This window comes from Aphelocoma coerulescens, chromosome 7, assembly GCF_041296385.1.
Source record: "Aphelocoma coerulescens isolate FSJ_1873_10779 chromosome 7, UR_Acoe_1.0, whole genome shotgun sequence".
NCBI classification, from domain to species: Eukaryota; Metazoa; Chordata; class Aves; order Passeriformes; family Corvidae; genus Aphelocoma; species Aphelocoma coerulescens.
The window spans coordinates 13,253,396-13,278,183 of record NC_091021.1 but is presented as its reverse complement, the minus strand read 5'-3'; the positions used below and the strand labels follow the sequence as shown (position 1 = coordinate 13,278,183).

General features: G+C 37.9%; 2 protein-coding genes across 8 annotated transcripts in view; one reads left to right on the top strand and one right to left on the bottom strand.

The window, feature by feature from the left end:
* ADAM23 (ADAM metallopeptidase domain 23) overlaps nucleotides 1-24,788 on the top strand; it is an 80,443-nt gene that overhangs the window by 51,270 nt on the left and 4,385 nt on the right. For 2 of the 7 annotated variants that reach the window (XM_069022216.1, XM_069022222.1), the window contains 3 exons: nucleotides 192-360; nucleotides 2,188-2,299; nucleotides 16,441-16,534. In XM_069022216.1, coding sequence (XP_068878317.1) covers nucleotides 192-360; nucleotides 2,188-2,299; nucleotides 16,441-16,534 — 375 coding nt within the window. Of the gene's footprint in view, nucleotides 1-191; nucleotides 361-2,187; nucleotides 2,300-9,565; nucleotides 9,657-12,484; nucleotides 12,540-16,440; nucleotides 24,782-24,788 lie in introns of those variants that run through there. The other 5 variants (XM_069022223.1, XM_069022220.1, XM_069022218.1 and 2 more) reach the window with 5 other exon arrangements.
* DYTN (dystrotelin) overlaps nucleotides 12,554-24,788 on the bottom strand; it is a 46,759-nt gene continuing 34,524 nt past the window's right edge. The window contains exon 15 of the mRNA XM_069022224.1: nucleotides 12,554-15,314. The gene's annotated coding sequence lies outside the window, so the exon portion shown is untranslated. The remainder of the gene's footprint in view (nucleotides 15,315-24,788) is intronic.

Below are 24,788 nucleotides of genomic sequence, written 5' to 3'. Positions count from 1 at the left end.
TATTTTAACAAATGGAGCATGTTGTCATTGCTGTGGACAGACAGAAAAACTCTACAGTTTTGTTCAGTCTGTCTGACTGCTTAAATGAAAGAAAGGTGTGGGGCTTTTAGTGTCTACGCTTACATGCTTTTAATACTTTCAAAAGACTCCAGACATAATACTAATACTATCTTAAAACTTATTTCTCCTAGTGGTGCTCATGTTCTTTTAGATGATGATACGGATTTAGGTTATGTGGAGGATGGAGCTCCATGTGGACCTCAGATGATGTGTCTGGACAAAAAGTGCCTGCCAATTCAGTCCTTGAACATAAGCAGCTGTCCCATTGGTTCCAATGGAAAAGTCTGTTCTGGTCATGGGGTGAGTCTGTACTGGAAGCGAGCAGCTCAGCTTCCCCAGCTCTCTCTGCTCTACCTGATCCTAACACCTGAAAGTCTTCCTAAGACCTTTCGATCTGAAACCACAAATGTGGGATTCAGGGGAAGACTGCCATTTTGTGATGCATAAAAAAAAAAAATCAGAAAGGAAAGTTGTCAAATTGGTTCTGCATTTATATCCAAAGTGTTGAGTTTGTTACTAGCAAGAAAGACCTTTGACATTAGTTATTGTAAAGACTTCTGTAATGTACTATCCATATTTCAAGCTACTTGCTATCTTCAGTTAAATTTCTCCTGCACACTAACACCTTTATAAAGTTGGTCTTGTGTTCATAGATTTATAGCCCACAGCTTAAATAATTAAAATTCCAAACTGTGGGTCCTCAGCAGAGAGGGAGTTCTTGAATGGTTCCAAACAATTCTTGAACAGATCCAAAGTGTATAATTTTACATTCAGGAACATTGTTCTGTTATTCTACCCATAAGATCATTTGTTAGGTCTGTTTTGATGAACAGATTCACTGTTTTAAATACCAATAAAACCTTTCCACTGTGGGATTCAGTGAGACAAATACTTGTCTAAAGGGCTAGACTTTATACAAGAGGGGGGTTATTTCTTCCTTTTTGTCTGTACTTGAATATGAGTGTTTCAAAGTAGAGGGTTAGGTTCAAAACAAAGAAGAAAATTTTAAAATTGGAAAATAAAGTATCTAGGAGACTAGAAATTATCTGGATACTTTTCAAGAGGGACATGAAGGGTGAGTGAACTATCTTACCTATTCTGTTTTGGATAATTACAATTCCTAATTTTAAAAGGGTATTTCAGTTGATCAAACCTGCCATAAGATGTGTTTATCTTCAACTTTTTGGGTAAGATTCTCCAGTGAGTGCTTCTTAAAAGCAGAGCATGATAAAAGTTGAATTAAAAAATCTTATGTGCTACTTAGTATCATTTGTGGGTAGGTTGTTTTCTGGGTTTTTTTTTTCACACTATGTTCCAGTGTCCAAAAGACATTATTAGCTGTTTGTCTAATGGTTTATTTAATTTCTAGTCCTATAATCAACGCTTCATTCTTTGTCTGTTTCTCATGTCATGCTTTTTTTCCACAGTAACCTCTTCTAGCAACACCATTCCATATTCTTTTTTTCATATGGAAAGTTTATAGTGATTAACTCTTACTATTGATTGAATGTTTTAGGGTTTGTCCATTGGACAGGTTTTTCTGTATCCAATAAATAGATTGCAAATTTAGAGTGCTAAGTCCTTTTTAAGAGGTCACTCAAGTAAATGTAAACGTAGGAAGAACTGTTCCCTCTCTTTTAGAATCCAGACAAGCATTCCTCATTGCTGCTTAGGAAAAATGCTGACAAAACCAATGAAAATATATCAGCTTTGTTCTACATGGGAGCAAGCTGTAAATGAGAGGTTTGCAAGTGTAACCATGTCTTGAACCTTTTCAACCTTTGTATCCCTTCTGGGCATCCAGGCTCAAGGTCCAGATAGTTGGCTAGTGAAGATCTAACTAGTCTAGCTAAATTGCTGTTATTTTCCCCAGCCCGTACAGGTGTGTAGTGCCAGTGATAATAGAACCGGTTCTGCTTCTCCTAGGAGGGGAGAGTATTAAGAGGGTTTAAGCAAGCTTTCAGGTGTGTTGTGTCATTCCAAACACTCAGTGCTATTGTTACCATATATAAATAGGTAAGTTTTATACCGTGAATTAAATGTCTAATTACATGTTAAATAAATGCAGTGTGACATGTTAATAACTAGTAGTTAAAAACTAACTGCTATCACTTATTTTCTTTCCAGGTTTGTAGTAATGAAGCCACTTGCATTTGTAATTTCTCCTGGGCTGGGACAGACTGCAGCATTGATGATCCTGTCAGGGATACTGGTGGCAAGAAGGAGGAAGGACCCAAGGGTTTGTGTTTTGTTTCAGTTTTGGGGTTCTTTAAGTATTTATGATGTTTTTCTGCTGCTACATGGTAGCAGAAATAGCATATAAAGAGCAAATGCTGTTGTACAGCTGTGTTTAGACCCAGACAGTAAAGTTCTGCTTCATGTTGAGGAAGTAGGTTTTTCTACTTTGACAATTGATGAAACTTTTACTTTTCTAAAATAAATTTGGGGAAGATTTCAACAGGTAATGTTTTTTCCTTTGTTCCTTATTCTCTATTTTTTTATGATCATTTTCATTGTGATTAGAATCTGACTTAGTGTAGCTCTTATTATTTATATGATAATTGAATATTTATATTTTACTAGAGATTTTCAATTTTCTTAGTTGGTCCCAGCTAATTCAGAGAGCTGTGGCATAAAAAAGGGAAAAGTGGAATGTCCCTGGTAAAATCAGATTCCTTGAAATCATATTGCAATGAAAGAAAAAAGAAATTAAGATTTTTGAGAACTTAAGTTATTCTTACAGTCATTGTTCTTATGTACTTAGTATGTATTTCAGCTACATATAAATAGACAGGTGCTATTGAGGAAATAATCCAAAAGTTTTTTCAAAGAGGAAGGGAAGTATTTGAGTTTCTCTCTGACTTCTCTGCCAAAGAATGTCTTTGGATATCTTTGGACTTGTGCTGTCTAGGGTTTTTTTTTTTTTACGTCTTTCCTGTCATCAGGGCACTATTCAGCATCAGACTATATTCATCCAGTGTTATGCATTTACAGATAAAGCTCCCAGTTCCAGGTTCTTCTGCCCTATTTGCAAGGCAGATGGAGAAAAGAGTTGTTTAAAAATGTGGTCCTGAGGACTCAGACTCTAACTGATTACTTTAAAAGATCCAAGGTTTCAAGGAAGGACAGGATTTTGGTATGTCCCTCTAGAATGGCTCTATATCTGGCTTGTGTGCCTTTTTCTGTTACCCCTTAGCAGAATGGTTCCAGCAGACCTTTGCCAAGAACTGTTGAAGAGATCATCTTGAAACAAGTTACTATTGTGAAGGAGGCTCTCTAGACCAGTCCAGATTTGTACCTGCGAATCTGTACAGGTGCTTCCTGGACCCCCAGTCCCAACACTGTTCAGTGTAGAGCTGCCTGCTTTGTACTCTGCCTTACAAAGCTACTCATCAGTCCAGTTCCCTTACAAAGATTCCTGACTCTGGAATGGTGCTCAGAGAATCTTAAAAAAAATTACGGAGACCAACACTACAGAGCTGTTCTGTTCTTTGTGTGTGTGGATGAGGAGAGCAGGATTTACAGCTGTGACACTGAGAGCACATGAATTTTACTTTGTTAATTTCCAAATCTGGTAGGTAAGAAATGATTCCCTCCTCTGTGAAAAGGTCTGTAGGAAGGGTAACACAGAAGGTACACTTATCATCATTACATTACTGTAAATCAGATTAACTCATCTAGTTCAGAATGGAAATACCTTTCTGAACATTAATACATCAACATTGAAATATTCTGGGAAAAAGTCTTAAATGATAGTATGTGCATGGATTTCTGCCAGCAGGTACAGGCAAAGTTTAGACTGCATTTTTCAATGCAGCCCTATGCAAAATGGCAGACTGTACTTTTGTATTTTTTGAGGTGGCCTGATTTCAAAAGATGGATTATTTTTCTTATGGTGTTACAGTAATTTACTGATGTTGAATCATCTAGAAATAAATTTAGGAGACTGAACACTGACAGAACTACTATGATCTCTTTCTGTGTGCTTGTAGAGGAATTCCTTTGTGAGATTTCAGAAGAGTACAGTAGTAGTTTTCTTTGTTGTAATGACCCAACATACTTAAAAGTAGCTTCCATTAAGTTTTTATCCCTTATTACTCCCTGTGTCATATGCCAGTTTACAAGTCTAAGACAGAAACCAAAATACTTGTTTTTCCTTAGCCATAATTTTGAATGAAGTGAAACACTCATGATGTGAAAATGCATCTAATAGGTTTAAGATTTTTCACACCAAAAATCCAAGCATCTTTCTTGCTACAATTAGAACACGTATAGTTAGGAAGTATATTTATTTATGTATTGTTGTGATAATTGACAATTGTCTGCTATTCTACTGCACTTTTCAGACTTTCCCATCATCCATCAATTGCTTTTTGGCTCCATTCTCTATTTCAGGATAAAAAGATTCATGGTCCTTAATTACGTTGCTATTAATACACGACTCTTGAATACTCCAACTCAGCAACCTACTGTATCCTGTACTAGCAGATGTGCACAGCCTTTAGCAGTTTGGGGAAGACAAAGAGTTCTTGCTGTTAGTTTTTGATTACTGCAGAAACTTGAATTACTTTAGTGTGGGTTAGTAGTTTTGAAATCAGTGGGACTCCACATACACACGAGATTCTTCATGGCAGTTTAAATTGCAGAATTAGGCTTTTTATTTTACTAGTGGAGTAGTGTGTGTTTATTTTAATATAGAATTTATGTCTCAAGTGTGTGTGTGTGTGTGTGTTTGTGTGTGTATATTTATGAAACAGGAAAAAAATTACCAAAATATTTTAAAACACAGTTCATTCAGCATGAAGTCTATTAAAATCTTTTTCCTTTAGAAAAGTTCCCATTTGACAGGGAATTCAGCTGTTTGCTTGTGGTCTATTGTGAGTCAATGAATCTATCAAACTTCTAATCTCTAACACAGGAGATATACAGATTTTTTTCCCTCAAAGGAGTTCCCTTTAAAAATAAGGCTTCGATGTCTTAAGAGAGACTATCTGAACATATCAAAATTTCCAGGGTGTTACCTGAAGCATGTTTGTAGAGTAGGTTTTTGATTTTAAAAGGTGTTGCCTGTTTTTAGGTCATATAGATAAACAGAGAGTTCTATTGATAAATGCAGTAACAAAGAAAAATATTACTAATTAGTAAAAGAAGGAATTTAAAAGTTGGGGTTTCCTTGTTTTTTCCTGAGGTGGAATTGTTTCCAAACAGTTTTTAATTATACTATGGATACAGTAAGTTTCTGGTGATCAAAAAGAAAGTTTTCTTGTGATTTATTTACATTTTGGCTTTTTAAAATAAGCAGTAGGTTGAGGATGTTCCCTTTTACAGTAAATAATAGAATTACAAGCTGAAAGGAATTTACAGGAAAACTTCTCATTGAAATACTTGCAAGCATTCAAAGAAAACCAAATAAAGTTCATTTCAGAATTTTTAAAGCTACAATATTTGGTAAACAAGGTTTGTGAGGAGATTTGAATTGTTTATCCAATGGTGGATTATATCATAAAGTCTTCCTTTGAGGAATTATTTCATGTTTTCATTTCAGACATATATGTGATGATTTCCTGAAAAATTCTTCCCTTTTCCCTCCACACAGTGAGCATGGCCGCTAACAGGCTAATAGGTGCAGTGGCAGGGACCATTCTGGCCTTGGGGGTGATTTTTGGAGGCACAGGGTGGGGAATAGAGTAAGCATTTTTCTTAGTTTGAGTTCTCTGTCTGGTGCCTTAGTGTGTGAGGTAACCGTATGCACCTGAGCCCTCTCTGTGTTGCCCCCTAGCTTTGTCCTGTGGTGACCGTATTTGTCATGTGATTTGACTGTGTCTGTGTCATGTGGTTTGCTCATGCAGTGTTGAACCTTCTCCTGTCTGGGATAATGTGGGGCATAAAACAATAAGTTTGTGAACTTTTACATTGTCACCATAAAATTAAATGTCTAAATGTTTCCATTACACCAAATTAAAAAAAAAAAAAAAAAGAAAAAAGAAAAGGAAAAGGAGAAAAAAATGGAATTTTGTGATTATTTTGCAAAATAGACTGAGTAATGTGGACTGTTTCATTACATGCAGGGCTTTCAGTCTAATGATCAAGCTAGGCAGCTGAAAGCTGATGATAGTCATATAGACAGGTAGTTTTCCAGTAAAGCTTCTGAAGGTTCTGTTGCTAGGATTCTGTTACCTCAAGATAGCACTGTGCTGGAGTATAGTATTCATGTACAAAGAATATGCATGAGCAATTTTTATTGTCTTTTCATAGTTCTAGGAAACGGTAATCCTAAGAGTTATCCCAGTACCTCAATTTTAATAATGGCTATGATTTATATAAATTTGTGTTCGTGTATATATATACATATAAAAAGGCCCATATAAGAGCTGTCTTCATTCTGCATTCACTGTGCAAACTACAGATGAAATGGCTATTTTGCTGCTCTGAGATTTCCAACTTCTCTGTCTTTCTAGTGCTATATATAAAGTCTGTCATGTGACAGTGGCACCTCTCTGAAGGGGGACTCCTAGCAGGACAGTCTGCCATTCCCAGTCAGGCTGAGTGCAAAGGCATTCACACACAGTTCTAGTCCAGTGAGGCAGCACTTCGTGTTTCTGAGTCTGCAGCCCTAGGAACCTGTCCACACACAAAACTGATCCAAGATTCTCAGGAGAGTAGAGACCTTTGTGTTCACAGAGGACAATTATTAGAAAACAAATAAAAAGAAGAAGGTAATAGGTAATTTCCTTGTGAAAGATTAGATCTTTGTTTTACTGGTAGCTTTTATAACTGTTTGCTAAAAACTGAAGACTCTGAAAGTTGTAGAGGTCTGGGGGCAGAAGGGGCAGAGGTTTCTGGAGCAGAAAATTTACCTGCAAGTTGAGGACCACTTGCCTTTTGCTTACATTCTGCCGTGTTCCTTTCTATTTGTCTCTTCCCTTACCTGCTCTCTCAAGCCACTCAGCTCTGACCAGTGTCCCCAACCATTTGTTCTTGCTCCTGTATCCTTTTATACCAATGCCAGCTTTTCTTCATCTCTCCTCTGCTTTTATCACTCAATACCTGACTCATTCTTTTTGTTTCTATTCATTCATTTTCCTGCATCCCATCAATATTTCTCTGTCCTCTGGTTCCTTCAGATATAAAAATACATTCCAGGCAAGCCATTGCTACTTTTTGTTGGTTTATAGAAAGCACACAGGGAATGCAGATTCCCTCTCTGTTCCTGATGCTCTTCAGGCTTAATAAAACATAAGGCATAGATCCTTACAGTAAGGTATAACATATAAAAGTAATCTCATTTTAAGTACTTTTATGTGCACAGTTTTTCTTAAAATGATTTATCAATGATCCTCTCAGATCTCTGTATTTTAAAACTGGAATTCAACTGTTGGAGTACTCCAGTCTCATAAATTAAGTGGTTGCTGTTTAGTCATATTACCTATTCTACCAGCTTGGGGTTTTTATATTTATACTTTTCTATTAACCAAACCTAATTGTTTTGTATATGATCTTCTGTTTAAACTGATTGAATCATTTAATATTTATAGTAAATAAAACCAATACTGATTTTTCTTTATTGAAATAATAACCTGCTGTTATATAGTGATTAGATGTGCACTATGAAATGGATACACATCTCCCACCAGGGAACATAGTGAGAGGAGGAATGTAAAAAGTGGTAACTTGGCATATCTTTATCTAATTTATGACTACGTTACTATCAATTAATCATTGTACCTCTTTTGTGGGAAGATGGCATTCTATGGCTAGAAAGAAATTGGCTTTAGAATTTTTCAAGGCTTCTGAAATTTATTACAGATAAATTACTTGCTGTGTTTTCAGTCTTTTGTTCTGTGAGATCATTTGATGAAATCCAGCGTAAGCTGTAGATCTCAGTCAGATATAGTAGCTCATTAGAGTCATTAGGCTGCTGTTGCAAGCAAGCCTTAATTGGAACCACAATGCCTGTGGGATGGCACTTACCCTCCACCATGCTCACGCCTGTTAATTTGAGTCAGGTGTGACTTAAAGGTAAGTCCAAATAGGATACATTCTTCCAAACTGTGCAAATTATCTTTTGATTTTTGTTGTCAAATTTGTACACTGTTCATCTGTAAAGCTCACTATATTTTTTTCAGTCCAAGTGTTTTATTCGTATTCCTGAATACTCTTAGTGTAGGAACTGCAGGAAGCAATTTTAAAAACTTGGTTTTCTTTTAGCTAATCAGAATCTCCAGAAGCACTGATGTGAGGAACATGTAGTGGATGCAGTAAAGTCATATGGCTGCAGTAAATTTTAAAACTTAGGGCAAATGCTTATTGTAGTGTGTGGGGCTGGGCAGGAGGTTTTGTGATACCAACCTAACAGCTTAAAACTTCCAGTTGTTGCAGCTGCCCTTGCTTGCTCTTTGCTGCTCTCTGGCTGCTCCTCTTTCTTCCTTATGTTAGCTGTGTGACAGTTTTCCAAATTCAGTTTCAGAACAATTAATTAGGAAAATTTCAATTGCTGTGTAGAAGTGTTGGTTTGGGGAGAGTGGGATAGGAGGCAAGAACTGGTTTTGAAGGCTATTCCTGAATATGTAAATGTTTAAACAAAAAGTGTGTGATATGCTGCAGAAGAACTGTTGAGTTGCTTTCATCTTGCCTTGAGGTCAGATGCAATATTTTATATCAAAGACTGCAAGAGTAAGTTCTGTACAGAGCAAATGTTACTCAAGCCTATTGTCAGTTTCCCTCTGTCCTGTGTAAAGAGAGCACTTAAGAGTCAATTATTAATATCTGATTGAGTTGTTCTCTTGCCCTCTTCAGAAAATTGCACAAACATATTTTGTGCTGCTTCTTTTTGTTGCTCTTTTTTTCTGCTCCACCCTTTCCCACTTTGTTGTTCAGTAGCTTCTTGAGAGTGATGAAGAGATGCTTTGATGTTTGGAAAGCTTAGTGGAAATAAACTTTTATTTCAACTTTTATTCCCTATTATATAATTATTTCTTTTGTCAAACAGTTGTAAATTTAGCATTGATGTAACTATAGGGAGTCTGGACTCTGATTAGTAAGTGGTGCTAGATGCTCTCAGCTCAAATTAAAATAGCTCCACCTTTCAGGAGCTCCATGAAAAAAGGGCTTTTTGATTTTTTATTTCTTTCTCATTTTCTGTAGTCTTAGAACATACAGCATTCATACTTTTCCCTCTCAGTTAAGGAATTATTCACAAATATCTTAGTGTCCTCAGCTGACTGTTCATGTAGCAGATAATGGAGTAAGTTACAATGGAATTCACTGTCTAATAACTAGGTTTTTATCTAAGGTAGAAGTCAGCACAGCACAATGCAGAGACCAACAGCTTTGTTCATTCCTGTTGTTAAAGTAGATTAAGTTGGGCTTGGTGAGACTGTCTAGAGGCATCACCTTGTGCGCTGTCTATATGCCCTGAATTGTCTGACTGCCCTTCAGATGCTTCACATAATGTGAAAAAAGTCATTGGTTTTTATGTCTGTCTTACCCTAATCCTTTATCACAGGTCCTAGTGCCACCAATCTTATAATAGGCTCCATCGCTGGTGCCATCCTGGTAGCAGCTATTGTCCTTGGGGGGACAGGATGGGGCTTTAAGTAAGCAATGCCGCATGTCTTCTCCTCGGTGGCTCTGGCATTTCTATTTCTTGCTTACATCACTAAATTTTGAGTTCCTGCTACAAGAGTTCCAAGTTAACCCCTCAAACTCTAACAAACTGCTTTAAACAAGAAAAGAAATTACACATGCAATAAACAAGCAGAGGGAATGGATTTGAAAATAGCAAATGTTATCAGGGTGCAAAGTTGAATAACAATAAAAGAATTAATTTTATTTTCATTAATCCACCTAATGCTTAAGGAACAAGGTCTTTTTTCACCTCTTCCAGTCAGTAGCATTGTTCTCAGAAGCTGATTACATTGGTTAAAAAGCCCCCAAAAGATACATGTCTTATTTTGAATGTAGTAGTACTTTCAAACTGCTCAACTTTTTGACAATGAGAGATGTCATGTAAATGGTCAATGGTGGAAGGAGCAGAGTAGTTTTCAGGCACAAGTGTGTTGACAGTCAACTTGGGAATAGCAGACCTAACTTTTAACTGATTATTTCTTTTATTGATACACAATGTAAAAAAAAAAATAAATTCAGGTTTAGAGAGAACATTTTGAAATCTTGAGCTGTTTCCTGAAAGATGAAAGTATTTGTCTCCCAGTTCTAGTTTGATGTGTCTTGTAACTATGAGGATTAACAGATTAGTCATTCTGCCTGGGACTGTTAAAGCAGAGTCTTGTACAAAGGTACTTAATTCTTACCCTTTTTGTAGTGTCCAGTCTGCCCCCATGCATGGTCTGTATTTGGTAAAAGGATCACCCGTTAGAATCAGTGTTTATAACCTTACAGATCATGAAAGTAATTAAGTATAAGTGATTTCTCATGGCATTTCAAGTTGTTGTTTCTTTTCAATAACATGAATCAAGGTTAAGCCATGATACAACAATAAGCCATAATTCTTCAAAGAAAATGCATATATAAGTAGTAGTAACAATAATAATTCAAAGAAAATTTTCTATGGCCTCTACTCATATTTCATGTCAGAGTTGAGAAGAAAAAAAATTATTCCCTAAGTGATTAAGACACCTATCAAAGTAGAATCTAGTGATAAGGTCATATTTATCTTGTAATTTACTTTCAAAGGTCATCTGAAAATGTTTTATTTCTGGTTTATACTCTTATATTTTCAAAGTTTCAGCAGCCCTTAATATTAAAGATGCATATAGAAGCAAAATATTTCAAAATCTCTTTCAGTCCTGCTGAAAGCAGCAAATGAGGCTTTGCCCTTTCTCCTGGACAAGGCAATTACTCCCTGTTGCGGTGCCTGTCACTGTTCTCAGAAAGACCCACCACCTGCCACATTCATTTTTCTCTAAGTGCTTGTTCTGAGGGAAGTTAACACTCCCTGTTCTTCCACTTAATGCTGGCAAGAGCTGCAGCACTGCATGCAGCAGCTGTGGGAGTCACTGCTCCTCATTTGCTTTAGTAAGAAAAGATTAAATACAAAATGTACCAAATCATCCATCTCTAAGCATGGGTGTAGGATCTTCATAAGCTCTTTCAGCTCCTGAGGATAGACCTACCTTCCTGGGTTTTTTTGTTGCGTTATTGGTTTGTTTTGTTTTCTCTTAGAACTTCTTAGGTAAATAAATTTAGTCCACTTATTTGGGTAATAAATACCCCTAGGTCAGTATTTAGAAGTTATCACAGGGCAGCTCTAAACAAGGTAGCTTTAATATAGTCCTTTATCTTTTTCATTGTACCTTTTCCATATTTATAAAAAGTAAAATAATTTTTATTCACAAACAAAACAAGTAAATACTAGTGTTTCAACAGTCCATAATTCCAGTTAGTTGAAGAACTGAGGGGTATGTCCCTCTGCACTTCACTGCAATTAGTTTTTTAAATAAATACAACTAAATTTTCTGCAAGGCTTGCGTTAACATTTCTATTAACATTTTTGGTTTATTAAGACCAACAATGCACACACATTTAAAACAGTAATATTAGAAACAGTGATATTGTGAGTGCCCATGGGAATTAACCAAGCTAGATTCTGTTGGGGGAAAAAAAAGTCAGCTTACCCCTTTTGGATGAGTTTTCTACTGTAAGAGACATATGTCCATTATTAGCAATTCATAGACTTTGCAGAAACAGAGTGTGTATCCCTAGAGGATAGGTTTGTATTGCACAAGGTAGTTTGCTGAAAACAAAATACATGTCATGAAAATAGAAAATAAGTAGTCAGTTCTTCCTCTGAGTCTTTTCAAGCTGTCTTGTGCTCTGGCTACCTTTGCCCTTTGCCATGAGCACTGCAGCCCCTGCTTCCAGCAGGCACAGAGCTCGAGAACCTGCACAGAGAGCAGTAGGACAATTCCTCCCTGTCTAAAACAATACAGGATGTAATTGATTATTTCTTCTTCACGTTTCACACCTCTCAAACTGCTCTTGCAAGTGGTCAGCTTTGCACCTTGGTGTCATTTGTTTGCCCAAAGGGAGAAGCTCGTTATCCCTATAGAGGATCTGCATTGGAAATGCCTCCTGAAGCTCTTACTCTCACAAGAGCAAGATACAACTGTTTATTCTGTAGCAGAACCTCAAATACACTGGCCTGGCCTAGCTCACAGCTTGAAGTGCATGTTTCTTCTGGGGGCCAGAGGGGAACAGAAGAGGCTTTTCAGCTTGAAGACAAAGAGGGCTAGCACATGTAGACCCCCTGATACTTGGCTTCAGATAGATCTGGAGGGACAGATGAGGATAATAAAGGGACTTTAACTTTTCCTTTTTTTAAGCAAGTGATATATTTAGTCTCTGCAACTATGAGAGAAGGTAGCTAATGCTTTACAAACTGGGAGATGTGATTTCTGTTTCACAGGTTATCAGATGTTCATATGAACATACGGTACTGTGGTGTCAAGTCCATATCAAACGTAAGCTGCAACTAAGCAAACTTTGTTCATGAACTGAGGTGGGGGGTGGGGGTTGGAGGGGAAGTGTAAAAGAAGGCTTGATGCAAGTTCAGAGAAACAAAGTAAAAACAGCTCAACAAACAACTTCCAGTTTCAAGAGTGAATCCAAGGTTAATTTTTAATCAAGTTAATGTGGATACAGAATAGGAAAGAAAAAAGTTAACTGACAATTTTACAGGATATAGAATCTCATTAGACATTTCAGGTGGCTTAAAGGCTGTGAGTAGAAACCTTGTTAAGACATAGATTTCACTCAGTTGAGCCTCTCATAGTACTTTGGAAGCTGTTGGTGTTTAGACAGCAGTAAGAGCTTCATTTTGGTGCAGCAAGTCTGTGCAAGGTTTCAGTATAAAGTGTTTAATAAGGAAGGATATTTTTACCATTAGAGTATCTCAGGGGCCTACACTTTTTCCCTAGCATATTCACTCACTTCTGCTAAGCTAGTGCAGTAATATAAATCAGTTAATGCTTTTGTTACTGACTTTAACAGCAATTTTGGTAACAAAACACTGCTAAGAGGTAATGCTAGTAAAGGTGATGTGGAAATGCACATGAAAAGCTGCTGCTTGTTATAGCAGAATACAAAAGTGGCAGACAAAGAACTGGTTGTAGGCACAATTCTATTTCCAGTGATTGTTCTTAGCTAAGGAGCTGAAGAGTTTTCTGTTTCTTTAATAGAAGATTAATGGAGGAACCAAAGACTTACCCAGCTGTAACAGATGCTGAGGTTGAACTGGTCTGTGTGGTTGCATTTAGACCCTAAAGGTTTCCACAACATAAGGCAGTGGAATGCTGGTGGCAATTTCATGAGGAAGGAGGTTTTGGTCCCTTAGCAGCATTTCCATCAAGCATGAATTGTGGACCAAAATCCAGTCATCACTGCACAAACAGCAGCTAGAATCAAACATGAGGTATTTTCTCACTTTTTTCCAAAACTACTGGAATAAATGGGAGGTCAGTGTGTTATTTTAAGTTGCTTATTTTAGTCCCTCATTTTGTTAATTTTAATCAGTTTTGTAGCAAAAGTTTATTTATTTAAGCTCTTCTTCAGCATTTGAACCATGCTTTAGGAATGCCTATGAAAACATTAGCTAGTTGAAGTGGTTAAAAACTGGGTTTGCATAAAATCTGTAAATACTTCAATAAAGCTTTGTACTTGCATGATCACAGACAGGGGCACACATTTGCAAGTAATGTACTCTATGACCACATTCCTAGTTAGTTGCACAAAAGGACTGCAGCAGATTGCAGCAAGGTATTTCTTGAATACCTCCAGCCCTTTTTGAAACCAGTTTTTATTTTCTGAAATACTTTTTGTTTGTAAATATGACCATGTTAGGCAGTGATGTGCTGTAGCATGGAGTGCTTTTTTGATTAAAAATCACCTATACTTGTTCCTTTTTCTGGTCGGATTACAGACAGAAAGGCTGACCCTCATTATTTAAAGAGGCATTAAAACTTTAAATGCAAAGAAGTTGATGTTCTAAGATCTTCCACATAAACCAACAAATGACTAGGAAGCAGCATCATTCTCCTGTGTGTCCTTTCATAGAGGACACTTCTACCCCCTTACCATTTAACTGAAGCATAGCAGAAGGAACCTTGTACTGCTATAACTCATAGCTATAAATGGTGGAAATATCCAGAACCTGCTAGTCACCTACTCTCCTTTATTGGAATTTTCTTGGGGAAGAGGGAGACTTGTTCAATTTGCCAATTTAAGTTAGACTACTAATTGTCTTCATTTTAGTATTATAATGGTTGGCAATTCAGGATGAAGATGTTAAAGCAGGTCAGGGAATCAGAACAGAATTTCAATTCCTGCAGGGTAACACCTCCCTGCCCACCTCTGAAGTGCTACATGGCAGCAGAGAGAAGTGGCAGCTCTTGTTAAAGCTTTGCATGTGTGTACTGTTTCCTTATTGACACTGTACCTCATGTTCCGTATTTCAGGCTCTTATTTTAGTTCTTCACATGTTTCTCATAAAACATTGTTAGCAGAATATCCTAAGTGAAGAAAGGCAGTGGTTTGGTCAGTATCTTGTTCTTCAAAGGCTGTATTTCTGCTGAATAAAACTAGGAAATGAGTAAATATATGGTTTGTATAGATCACAGAATGCACGAGGAGGTTTGTACTGCAACACTATACGAGTGGAGATCAGGTTAGAAAAGAACAGATAAGATAAAAGTCAAAAGAGTGTTGTTAGATTGTACTGGGAAGCTAGCATAGCATCTGTCCTCTGTACCATGTTCTAAGACTTTATAAAGTCCATTTCTTTAATTAAAATAAGCTAACAATGGAATTCAGAGTCTGTTTTAAGGACTTGTCCTCTTCAAGCAAACTGGAATATGGTACTTCCTATATAGTAGAAGGACAAGTTATGTCACCTGGATTTTTCATCTGCATTGTTGATTTAAAAGGGCTGACTAATTAGTTGTTCATCAGTAGTGCTTGAATTCCAGGATGCTAGACAGTATTTAAAAGGAGGAGGTGGGGGGAAGAGAAGCAGACGTATCCTTTTCCCATTGAAACCAGCAGGACAAACAGATGCACAGCAGCCTTTAACTCACATTTAACCAAGTTCTGTAATATTCATACTTCCTATTAGGGAGTTTTGCAAGTTGGCCTGAAAAATTAATTTCCTCATCTCAAATTTACCTGTACTTCAGAGGAAGAGGAATTGAGATACTGAGGTAATGTCAGCCTCATTCCAAAGGAGCAGTAGTACAGTAATCCTGGAGGGGAAAAGATAGAAAGATCGATAGAGTAATCTTCTTTCAGAAACTAGCAATTCTTAAGCATTCATTTCACACAAATCCAATCACAAGCATCCAAGGAAAAAACCAAAATCAAGGATGACCAAGAATTACCAGCCTCTGGAAGTCCTCTCAAAAAGAAGTTGCCTTTGCCTTAGCCTCAAACAACCAGTTAAACCTTATGTATAGAATATTTATAAATATTTTAGCCATGGTAGAGGTTAGCAGGGCTGCAGAAGGTGGAAAATCCAGGGGTTGGTCTGTAGCTTTAGGGAATATATGAATTCCTGTTCTGTATTTTTTGCATGTTGGTCTGGTGGTGGTAGTGGTGTGTATGCCCAATGGTAAAACTAAATGCATGAGCCCCTTGCTTGATGCCCCACATAAAGCCAGATACTGGGGAGGTTGCACCCAACTTTTGTTGTTGCTTCCTAATGTCTTGCTGTTTGACATAGGACAAAAACATCGCAGGAGATTGGATGTCACCAGCTTGCTGCCACTGTTAACATTCAGTTCTAGTCACACAATTTACAAAGCTGTCCAGTCTCCTTCGAATGCAATGTCTCAGCTGTCTTTTGCACCTTACTAAGATTCACAGCACTTATGGTCAATAGTGTGGTAAGAGCTCACAAAGGCACACACACTTTTGTCACACTGGATTACATAAACTAAATTCTGGTGTAGCCACAGCTGAGCACTTGCTCTGAGAACTCGAGCCTCTGTGGGCTGAGTGTTGCCATTCCTGGCACTATGACTCATTCTCTTTAGGTGAATGTGTGCATTCTTGGCCTAGTGCACACATGTGTTACTGGGAGCTGAAAGGTTCTATAAATTTAGAGCACCACTTGAAGTACTACAGAAATAATTGGTTTCTCTATGCCAGCATGATCTTAAACTCCGTAAGGAAACCAGTACTTGATACCATGCTATAGAAAGCATGCAACCAAATTCCTTAAATAGTTACCCCTTGAAAAAGTTATTGGTTAAGCTGTGTCAGTGTGAGCCTTTTACTTTACTATGACCTTAGCAATGGCTTTGTTCCTGTTATATCTAACTAATGTCTTGCATTTTTCTCTTTCCACCTCCTTTTGATGCAACCTGGAAGAAATGTCAAAAAACGAAGGTTCGATCCAACTCAACAAGGCCCTATCTGAAGAAACGCCATTCAAAAAGCTGCTTCTTGCACTACTGGATTTTGGGTATGATGTCTTTGCTGTAGCTACACAGGAACTAAATCAGTACAGAAGAACATGAGAACAGTAACTATAAACACAAAGTTGGGATTTGAGTTGGTAGAACACTGTCCTTTTTGGAGATAAGTTGGAAATACTTCCTCTATTCACCTTTCTCTTGTTAACATTAACTGACAAGTGGTACAAGCAAACTGCTTCAAAAATCAGGTGTTTTTTTCCTTTTCTCAAACTAAGAAGGACACACACAGACCAAGTGCAATAAGAGAACTGTTCCAAAATAATGGAATCGCAAAAGATTCTTTCCCAGCCTGCTGGCACTCTAACTTCACTTGAGTTCGCATGACTTCATTTTTCTTATCAAACTCCAGTGGCATGAGGAGCTAATTTTGAAAGGGTAACCTGCATGGCTCACTTACAAACAACCAAGTTAGCAAGCTGACCCCAAGCAGAATCTGCAGCCCAATAAATACAAACCACTGGGAAGCCAGTGCCAGGCTTCAATAGCTTTTCCAGCCACGCGGTACATTCTGCTGCTGGACTTGAGGGTTCCCTGCTCCATGAGCTCACTGTCCACCTTGGACAGGAGCCTGTTGGGTATGGAAGCTAGTGAATGATGGATGGAATTCTTCCAACATGGAAAAAGTGTAAATATGGAAATAAGATTTTGATGTATCATTTTCACAGATTATATATAAATATATATATGAAAGAAAAGAATTTCCATATAAAAAGGTTCTATTCTTTATGTAAATCTATTTTTGATGTTGGGTTTGGTTTTGGGTTTTTTTCCCCTCCCCTTTTTTTCTGTAGCATGTTGTACAGCAGATGTTCTGGGCTTGCTCAAAAAAGGCAGATAACAGCATGCAGGTGCAGGGAGTTCTGACACCAAACAGATGTGATCTAAAGTTTGTATGCTTGAAACCAAAAACAATTAAAATGTATAAATGCATATCTATGTATTGACTATAAGTCTGAATTACTTTTTTTGGCTGTTACATAGAATTTTCCATGATATAGTATAAGAACACACACTCAAACTAATCACAGAAGTGCCAAGCTCTCTTTTTTCTTTGAAGAATAGCTACTTTTTTCCTGCCTAGATCCTGTAAAATAAAAACTTTACTAAGCCTTAAAATACTGAAAAAATGTTAAAGCTTGGAATGAGTTATTCTCTTGCCTTCTGCCCATCCACTCGAAGCAGCTTGCAAAGGTGACTGACCTTTTTGACTCATTCCCTGCGTCTCTTTGATGCATGTCCCTTTTCAAAGTTTAAGGCAAGATTAATACTTTGATCCTTGGCTAATGATAGCCAGTTACCGTCACAATATGTGCAAAATCCCATGTAATTTCAGGTGCGTTGTCATTACTTTTAGACACACCTTCTGTACAAACACAGATTTTTGCAGAGTAGTCCTGGGCAGCAGTCCTGTGTCCCTAGAACCAGGCTAGCCTGGCTGCAGCTGCCTTTGGAAAGGATGTGAAGAGGTCTAGTTTAGGGCTCCCTTAAAGTACAGACTGGCTCATCCTTTCAATCTTGACTTTAAAAAATTTGGTAAGTGAAGTAACTGAAAACTAATTGCTGCATCTGATAATCAGAATTAAAGACTTTTGTAATTTTGGATCTAATTTAGAACTTGTAGTTTAATAACAACAGAAGCCCAACTCCACTATTTCCTGCATCTTTGTTCAGAGGAAATCCATTTCCCAAGTTAGCTTTAAGAGCCAAAACATTATGAAAATGCTGCAGATGTTTTCCTGTGAGTTAGAAGACTTCATTTCAGTTATTTTTCTTATTAGTATAATGTTCAATTCAATAGTCTCAATATATGGGGTTTGATTCACAGTTATTATTAGATATTTTCAATCAGCTTTAACAATCACATTTACACTTACTACATTATAAGTTAACGGTGCTGCACACAGGTAGTTGACATTAATGGAAATTATAAACCTTATTCTGAAAAATTCCTGCTTGGCTTTAAGCAGAATTAAATTAGTGACATTTCTCTGATGACAAACCAAATATACTTGCAATGGTATTATGGTTCTCTAAAAATGCTTTGATTGGCAACACACTGTCTAACTTTTTTCAGGTTCTGCTTCCAAAGCAAGCATAACTCACAACAGAAACACCAGTGGTATAAAAAATTATAATAAGTCAACTGGATATACATAAACTACCTGTGTAATAAACCTTGGAGAAGCATTTCACAAACAACATTGTTAGTGTGTGATGTGATGTTTTAAATCAGACCACAGTGGTCCCCAACTACTATGTATATATGTTCAGTGCTGGAGTAACTTTTTTATTTACACCAGCAGTTTCATAGGAGTTACGATTTCTTGACTGAATTTATGCTCCAGTCCTCAGCCATTGTGTGTATGGGAAGAACACACTTTCTTGCCCTGTGTGTACACAACACAAGCGACAACACAGCTCAGAGTAGGTACAGGCTGAAGTGCTTCCTGTGCTGGTAGACAGTTAAAAAACTGGGTCTGGCAGGTGTTGATTTTGTACATCCTCCTTGCTGTGCTTTGGGAAGTGCATATCCATTTAGCAGTAACTTGCTCATCACAAAGCGTCACCAAAAGATGACCAGGTTGACTCTGCCTCCATTTCATCCACTCTACCTTTGCTCCATTATTTACCTATTCAGCTGAACAAGAAACTGTGGTAACTGTATAGCTCATTCCAGTCTGCTGCATGATCTCACTGATTTGATCTGATACTCCTAAAAGAGAAGTCTGCCAGGCAAATTAACAGCTGTATAGGTGCATGTTCAAGAAACAGATTAGTTAAGGCTGGAGTCTAACCAATTTTTCTTTACTATGCAAAGATGGGTATTGCACAAACAGATGAGACAAATGTCTGAGGAAATGCCGTAGAATACTTGAAGTTATGTTTTAAGCCTAATCAGTCATGTTTTATATTCATTACTGCTTCCACTGTTACTCTTCCTTTTAAAAATGATTTGTAATTATTTTTTTAAGTGCACAACTTGATGTTGTTATAAATCAAGTTTTTGTTTGAAGTTAATACTCATTCATATCCTGTTGGCTGCTAATGAATGGAAATTCAATAGTCCTTGTTCTGCATCTTAGCAAGATGAGTATTAAAAATATCATGAACATGGAATGGAGTAGTTTTTAATTTTCAATCTTTATTTTTCCTTATTTATTCTCTCAGCTTAAATTAATTTCTGTGATCAAGGAATCATCACCTTTGTAGTAATGGAAATTGAATGGAGTTTTCTTTTATCAAAGATCTCAAACTGTGTCAAATCTCACAGTGAGGCTCTGTCTGTGGGAGGACATTGCACGCAGCCTTTCCGCCGTGCATGGAACCAGCGCCTTGGCACCCAGGATGTGCTGGGCCTGCTTCAGTCCCAGCTGCTGGCTACACTGAGTTCAGTGAGACCTGGAGGCTTTTGCTACTTGAGGGAAGCCTTTTCCAGCTCAAAAATCGGAATTACATAATTACAAGAAGTTCAAAATGAGGCCCTCGAAGTATTCTTTAAATAATTATACCGTAACAAGCAGATACTATGGCCATCATTTTAATGGAATACTGAATAAAACTCAATTTCCCTTTTCTTTTTTTGCCAGACTCGCTCTAGTGAAGCCAGCCTGGGAAAATTAAATGCATGCATGTCACAGTTACCAGATAACTACTGATATTGTTTTGCTTTCTCCAGCTCCAGATAGGAAAACAAAATACGCGTTTGTGTTAGTATCTCCCAAGGTTCTATATGAAAGCATGCTTCTCATTTAGAGCTATAGAGTGAGGGAACACTCATTGATGGATCCACTATTATCCACTTCTATTTCCTGTCATTTGAATATAGGATTTATCTATAGACTCAATATAAACATGCAACATTTTGGCTATAATTAGAATAGACAGATTCCTTGAAATAGGAGTTAAGTCTTTTGCAGCATATGAATAGAAAAGCAATATAGAGACAGATCCACACTGGCTTTTGATTTTACGAGAAAAAGTTCTTAGAATTGTATTTAAAAACTTTCACAATTCCAGCTCGAAACACTGAACCGCAATCTTGCTGGGCACTTACTATCATGAACAAAATCAACACAACAACAAGCCACATTGTACAAGCCCAAAACCCCCTTTTGTTCTAAATGCACTGCCTATAGATTCCTACCTACGAGAGCTGAAAAGTTAATTTAACATGACTCATCTATCAGTAATATCACAGAGATTAAGTGCCCATGAAAAGCTTAAATAAAAAAAAGTAACTAAGAATTTTAGTAGTAGAGGTGCTCAAACCAGTACGATTGAAAGGAAAAGGTCACAAAAACATCTTAAAGCTGCACATGCTATAATTCAGTTCAGTGATTTATTGTTCACAACTCAGCAAGCACATTTTTGTAGGTTTGTGGAATAAGTTATTTAGTGGGAACATGTAACTCAAGAGGGGATGCAACCCCTAGATAAGTACAAGGACTCCACATCAGATCAGCATCACCAGGCACTTAACATTATTTCTGAACAACCACAAACTGCTGGGGCAGTGTAATTCTGAATGCTCTCATCTGTAGAACACCCATAATCAAGTGTCAGTTGATTTCATCTTATTAAAATTTTCTTCTAAAAAAGCTTAGCTTTGTCATAAGTCATGGGATAGCCCTCATCTTTACCACTAACACTGTAACGGGCCATGCTTTAGTGTTTAGAAAGTGGCACTTTCTGAGCCAGTATAAGAATTTCCCCATCAAAGCTGGTAACTCAAAGCATGGAGGAACTTAAATGCATTTTACATAGTCCAAGTCCAGTTGTCAGACTTCATAAGCACAACATTCCACCACTATATATCATATACTCACAGATTTCCTCAGCCATCTGACAAACAAAGGCTTTGAATTTGCTTCAGAGACTGTGAAGCAACGTTTGCATCTGCACTATGCAAAGAGGTTGAGAGAGAAGGGCTGGTTATTAAAGCTGTATTTTAACTGGTGACAAAGGCACGAGCATGACGCGCTCCTTACATCACACACTGGTAACAGGCTGTGGTTTATAACATCTCTGTCGCCTCTAGTGCGGAAAGGAAGTGACCCCACACAACACACGCTGCTTCTCTGCAGTCTAACCCAGACAGTGTCCAGCCAAAAAACAACACAAGCAACTACTTTTGCCTGGTTTCCTATCTCCAGCTGAGATGGTGATCAGTTTATTCTCAAGAATGAAACACGTCTAAACCTAGTGCTATTTGCATAAACCTTAAGAGAAATTTTTAAATGGTGACTTCATGACAGCTGTGCTAAACTTACTTCCATATAAATTGCAGGAAGCATAGGCTAACAACTGACAGCTCCCAGTTTCCCCACTTGACTCCTTTGAAAGCGTTTTGTGTATAATGGAAACAAGAATCAATATCCTTATGCATGTTGCCCTCACACTTTACATCCAAGATATAAATTTATGACTTGTCTTGAAATAGAATAAGCACTGACCATATTAATTCAGGACAGTTTTTCATAGATTGGGTCTTTGAACTGTTGAGGTTTTAATTATCTACTATGTACCCGCTCTTCAGGGGGGACTCCTCAATACACATCACTCAGGATGCTATGGATTCACAGCACAGTGAATCACTCCTAATCAGTACATAAATGCTTTACTGTTCCAAGAAAGGAGTATTTAGTATTGCAGAAAACTGAACAGATCTATCCCTAGTGTCTAATCCAGGTAATGGGGCACCTGGATGCCCTTTGGAACTTCAGCACAACCAAGTAATTCACAGTACTTGTAACAGCAGAGTTATTTTCTCAGAGAAACAACCCTCTCCTTCCCCTCCCACCTGGCTACTGAGCTGCAGACTAGCCGAGGTAGAAGTTTCTGTACCTGAGGGTTTCAGAAGGAAATGGCACCAGCAGCACCAACAGATTTTCCTGTGAGCCTGCAGCTTTGACAATGTCCAAAGGACCCTTGCACAAAGGTGATGGGAGTTGTGCTGAACAGCACCTTGTACTGTCAAGCTGAAGGAAGTGCCCAGACCCTACTGGCACAACACACCCCTGATTCCCACTGGTCAGTGGGCCAAGCTGTGTGGCAGCAGCATTGAGGACACCCAAAGCTGCACCTGTCTATAGCAAAGCCTGACTTTCAGCCTTAGTGCAGTCACACAAAGATGCTTCCACTCGTGTCTTCAGCTTATGTAAACAGAGATGTTTATCTCCCTAACAAGGGCCTCTTCCCAAAACATGATTTATAGCAGTCTGGTTTACTTCAAAATACACTAATAACTGTATAATTAGAGAATGACTACACAGAACTTGCGGTGCTCATAGTTTTGTTAAGCAGTCTCAATCTGTGCTTTCAAAGAGAAGGCTCAAGTTACTTTTAAAAGTCAGTACAAGGACCACAATCTAAATCTCCACAATCCATTCATATATTTATGTTGGCATTTGACATATTCTGACCACCCATTTCCTCCCCAGACCTTTTCCCTTGTCAACATGCCCTGCTTTAAGGATGGCACAACAATGAAATCAGATGGATGCAAAGTGTACAAGCAAGCCTGTTTCCTTTGGAGTCAATCATTTCTCCCTATTTCTTTTCAGGCACATCTGAACTCTGTATTACTATTTCAAGACTTGCTCCATTATGAAGTTACTCTTACAGATATTGTTAACAATAACATAGTTTACAGACGATGAATGCTTGACCAGGATTTCTGTGCAATGAGAAAGCAGTTCCAAGAAACTATTCTAGTGCCCTCCAGGTTTCACTGAAAAGCTTCAGGAAATTAAAAATTTTAACTTCTGCTTTGTGTAATGACGAGGTTCTGAACACAAGACTGAAAATTGCCTCATTTGCAGAAAAAAAGAAACAATTCCCTTACATTGCAGAATCCTGTCTGTGTGCTGTTGGATCAGAGAGCTGGGCAGGTAGATAAAAGATTCAGGTCCCATTACATTTTTACTTCAGTTTTCCTCCCTCTGATTTGGCTGGGCATTTTTCACTTCAAACACAAGATCTCTAGGACAGGAGCTGTCATACTCAAAGGTGACCTTTAGCATCTAGGCCAGGGAGCAGTGGTTTTAGGCAGAGCTGGTTGGCCCATAAGTTTGAGACAACCCCCCTCCCTGGGTATTCAAAAAAATTATAATCTTCATTAAATATGCAGCTTTTTAGCTCTGCCTAATCAGTAATAGGATAAGAAAAAAAGGACCTTGTTAAATCAAACTATAGTCTTTTCAGAAGCTCCAAATTAAAGATAAACTTACTACATAGAAATCCACTCTAGTAGCACCTTTGTAGCATTCCCTTTAGAATAGGTTTCAAAGGGTACATTAGTGAAATAAAAATGGGAGTTTCAAAGGCTGAGTGGCCTGAACTACTAAAAATAAATAAAATATATACTTAATTTTTTAAAAAAACCCAATGTTCTATCTCTATCCCATGGTTCCTTACTGATAATGTAGGGTTTTGTCTCATCTAAGTATTCTAAATGACAGAGCTTGTACTACTACTTCATTCAGGAAAATAATTGAAGAAGGCAGATTTCTCTGCCAATAAATTATTCATGACAGACCTTGCACATTAAAAAAACCCCAACTTTATCCTACGACAACATCAGTAGTGTGCTTTTAAGGCTTCACATCTGTGGTTTGAAGAGTTGCAAGTACTTTGTAAGTGCCAAAGAGCCCTAGTAGGAACTAGTAGCAGAACAGAGTAAATCAGATAGTCCAGCAAACAGTCTGAGAATGAGCAGGTAACCAAGGAGAGCTGAAGATCCCACAATCCCTTTCACACAAGACAGAATATCCTCATTACGCTCCAGAATCTCCTGTGACATATTTCTTGGCCCAAAATAATTTGCTATCCCCCCCTCTAATTTCTTCTTGAAGACTATTTTCCCGAACAACTTCAAGTGGAAATGTGCAGACTGCCAGCATGGGGTCCTGGCTGCCAGGGGAGTGTCTGTGCCGTGGCATGGGTGTGACAGTGGCAGGGCTAGCACCCTGCCTTGGCTGGCCCAGGAGCTGCCCTGAGACAAGCATGCTCAAACACCCTTTTCTCCCAAGAGCTGCAGGAAAGAAACCCTCAGGGCAAGAAAAGGTCCAAGGAGACTTGACACTGCAGTTCTACTCAGCTCAGTGCTTTTTTCCCCCCAGAAGATCTGGCCATAATTCCCTGGGAGAAACTGATCCTATAACAGCCTTGCTTTGTTAGATGTTAGTGGCAGTTTTATGAAAACATGTTTCACTGAACTGCTCTTTTAACTGTGACATACCC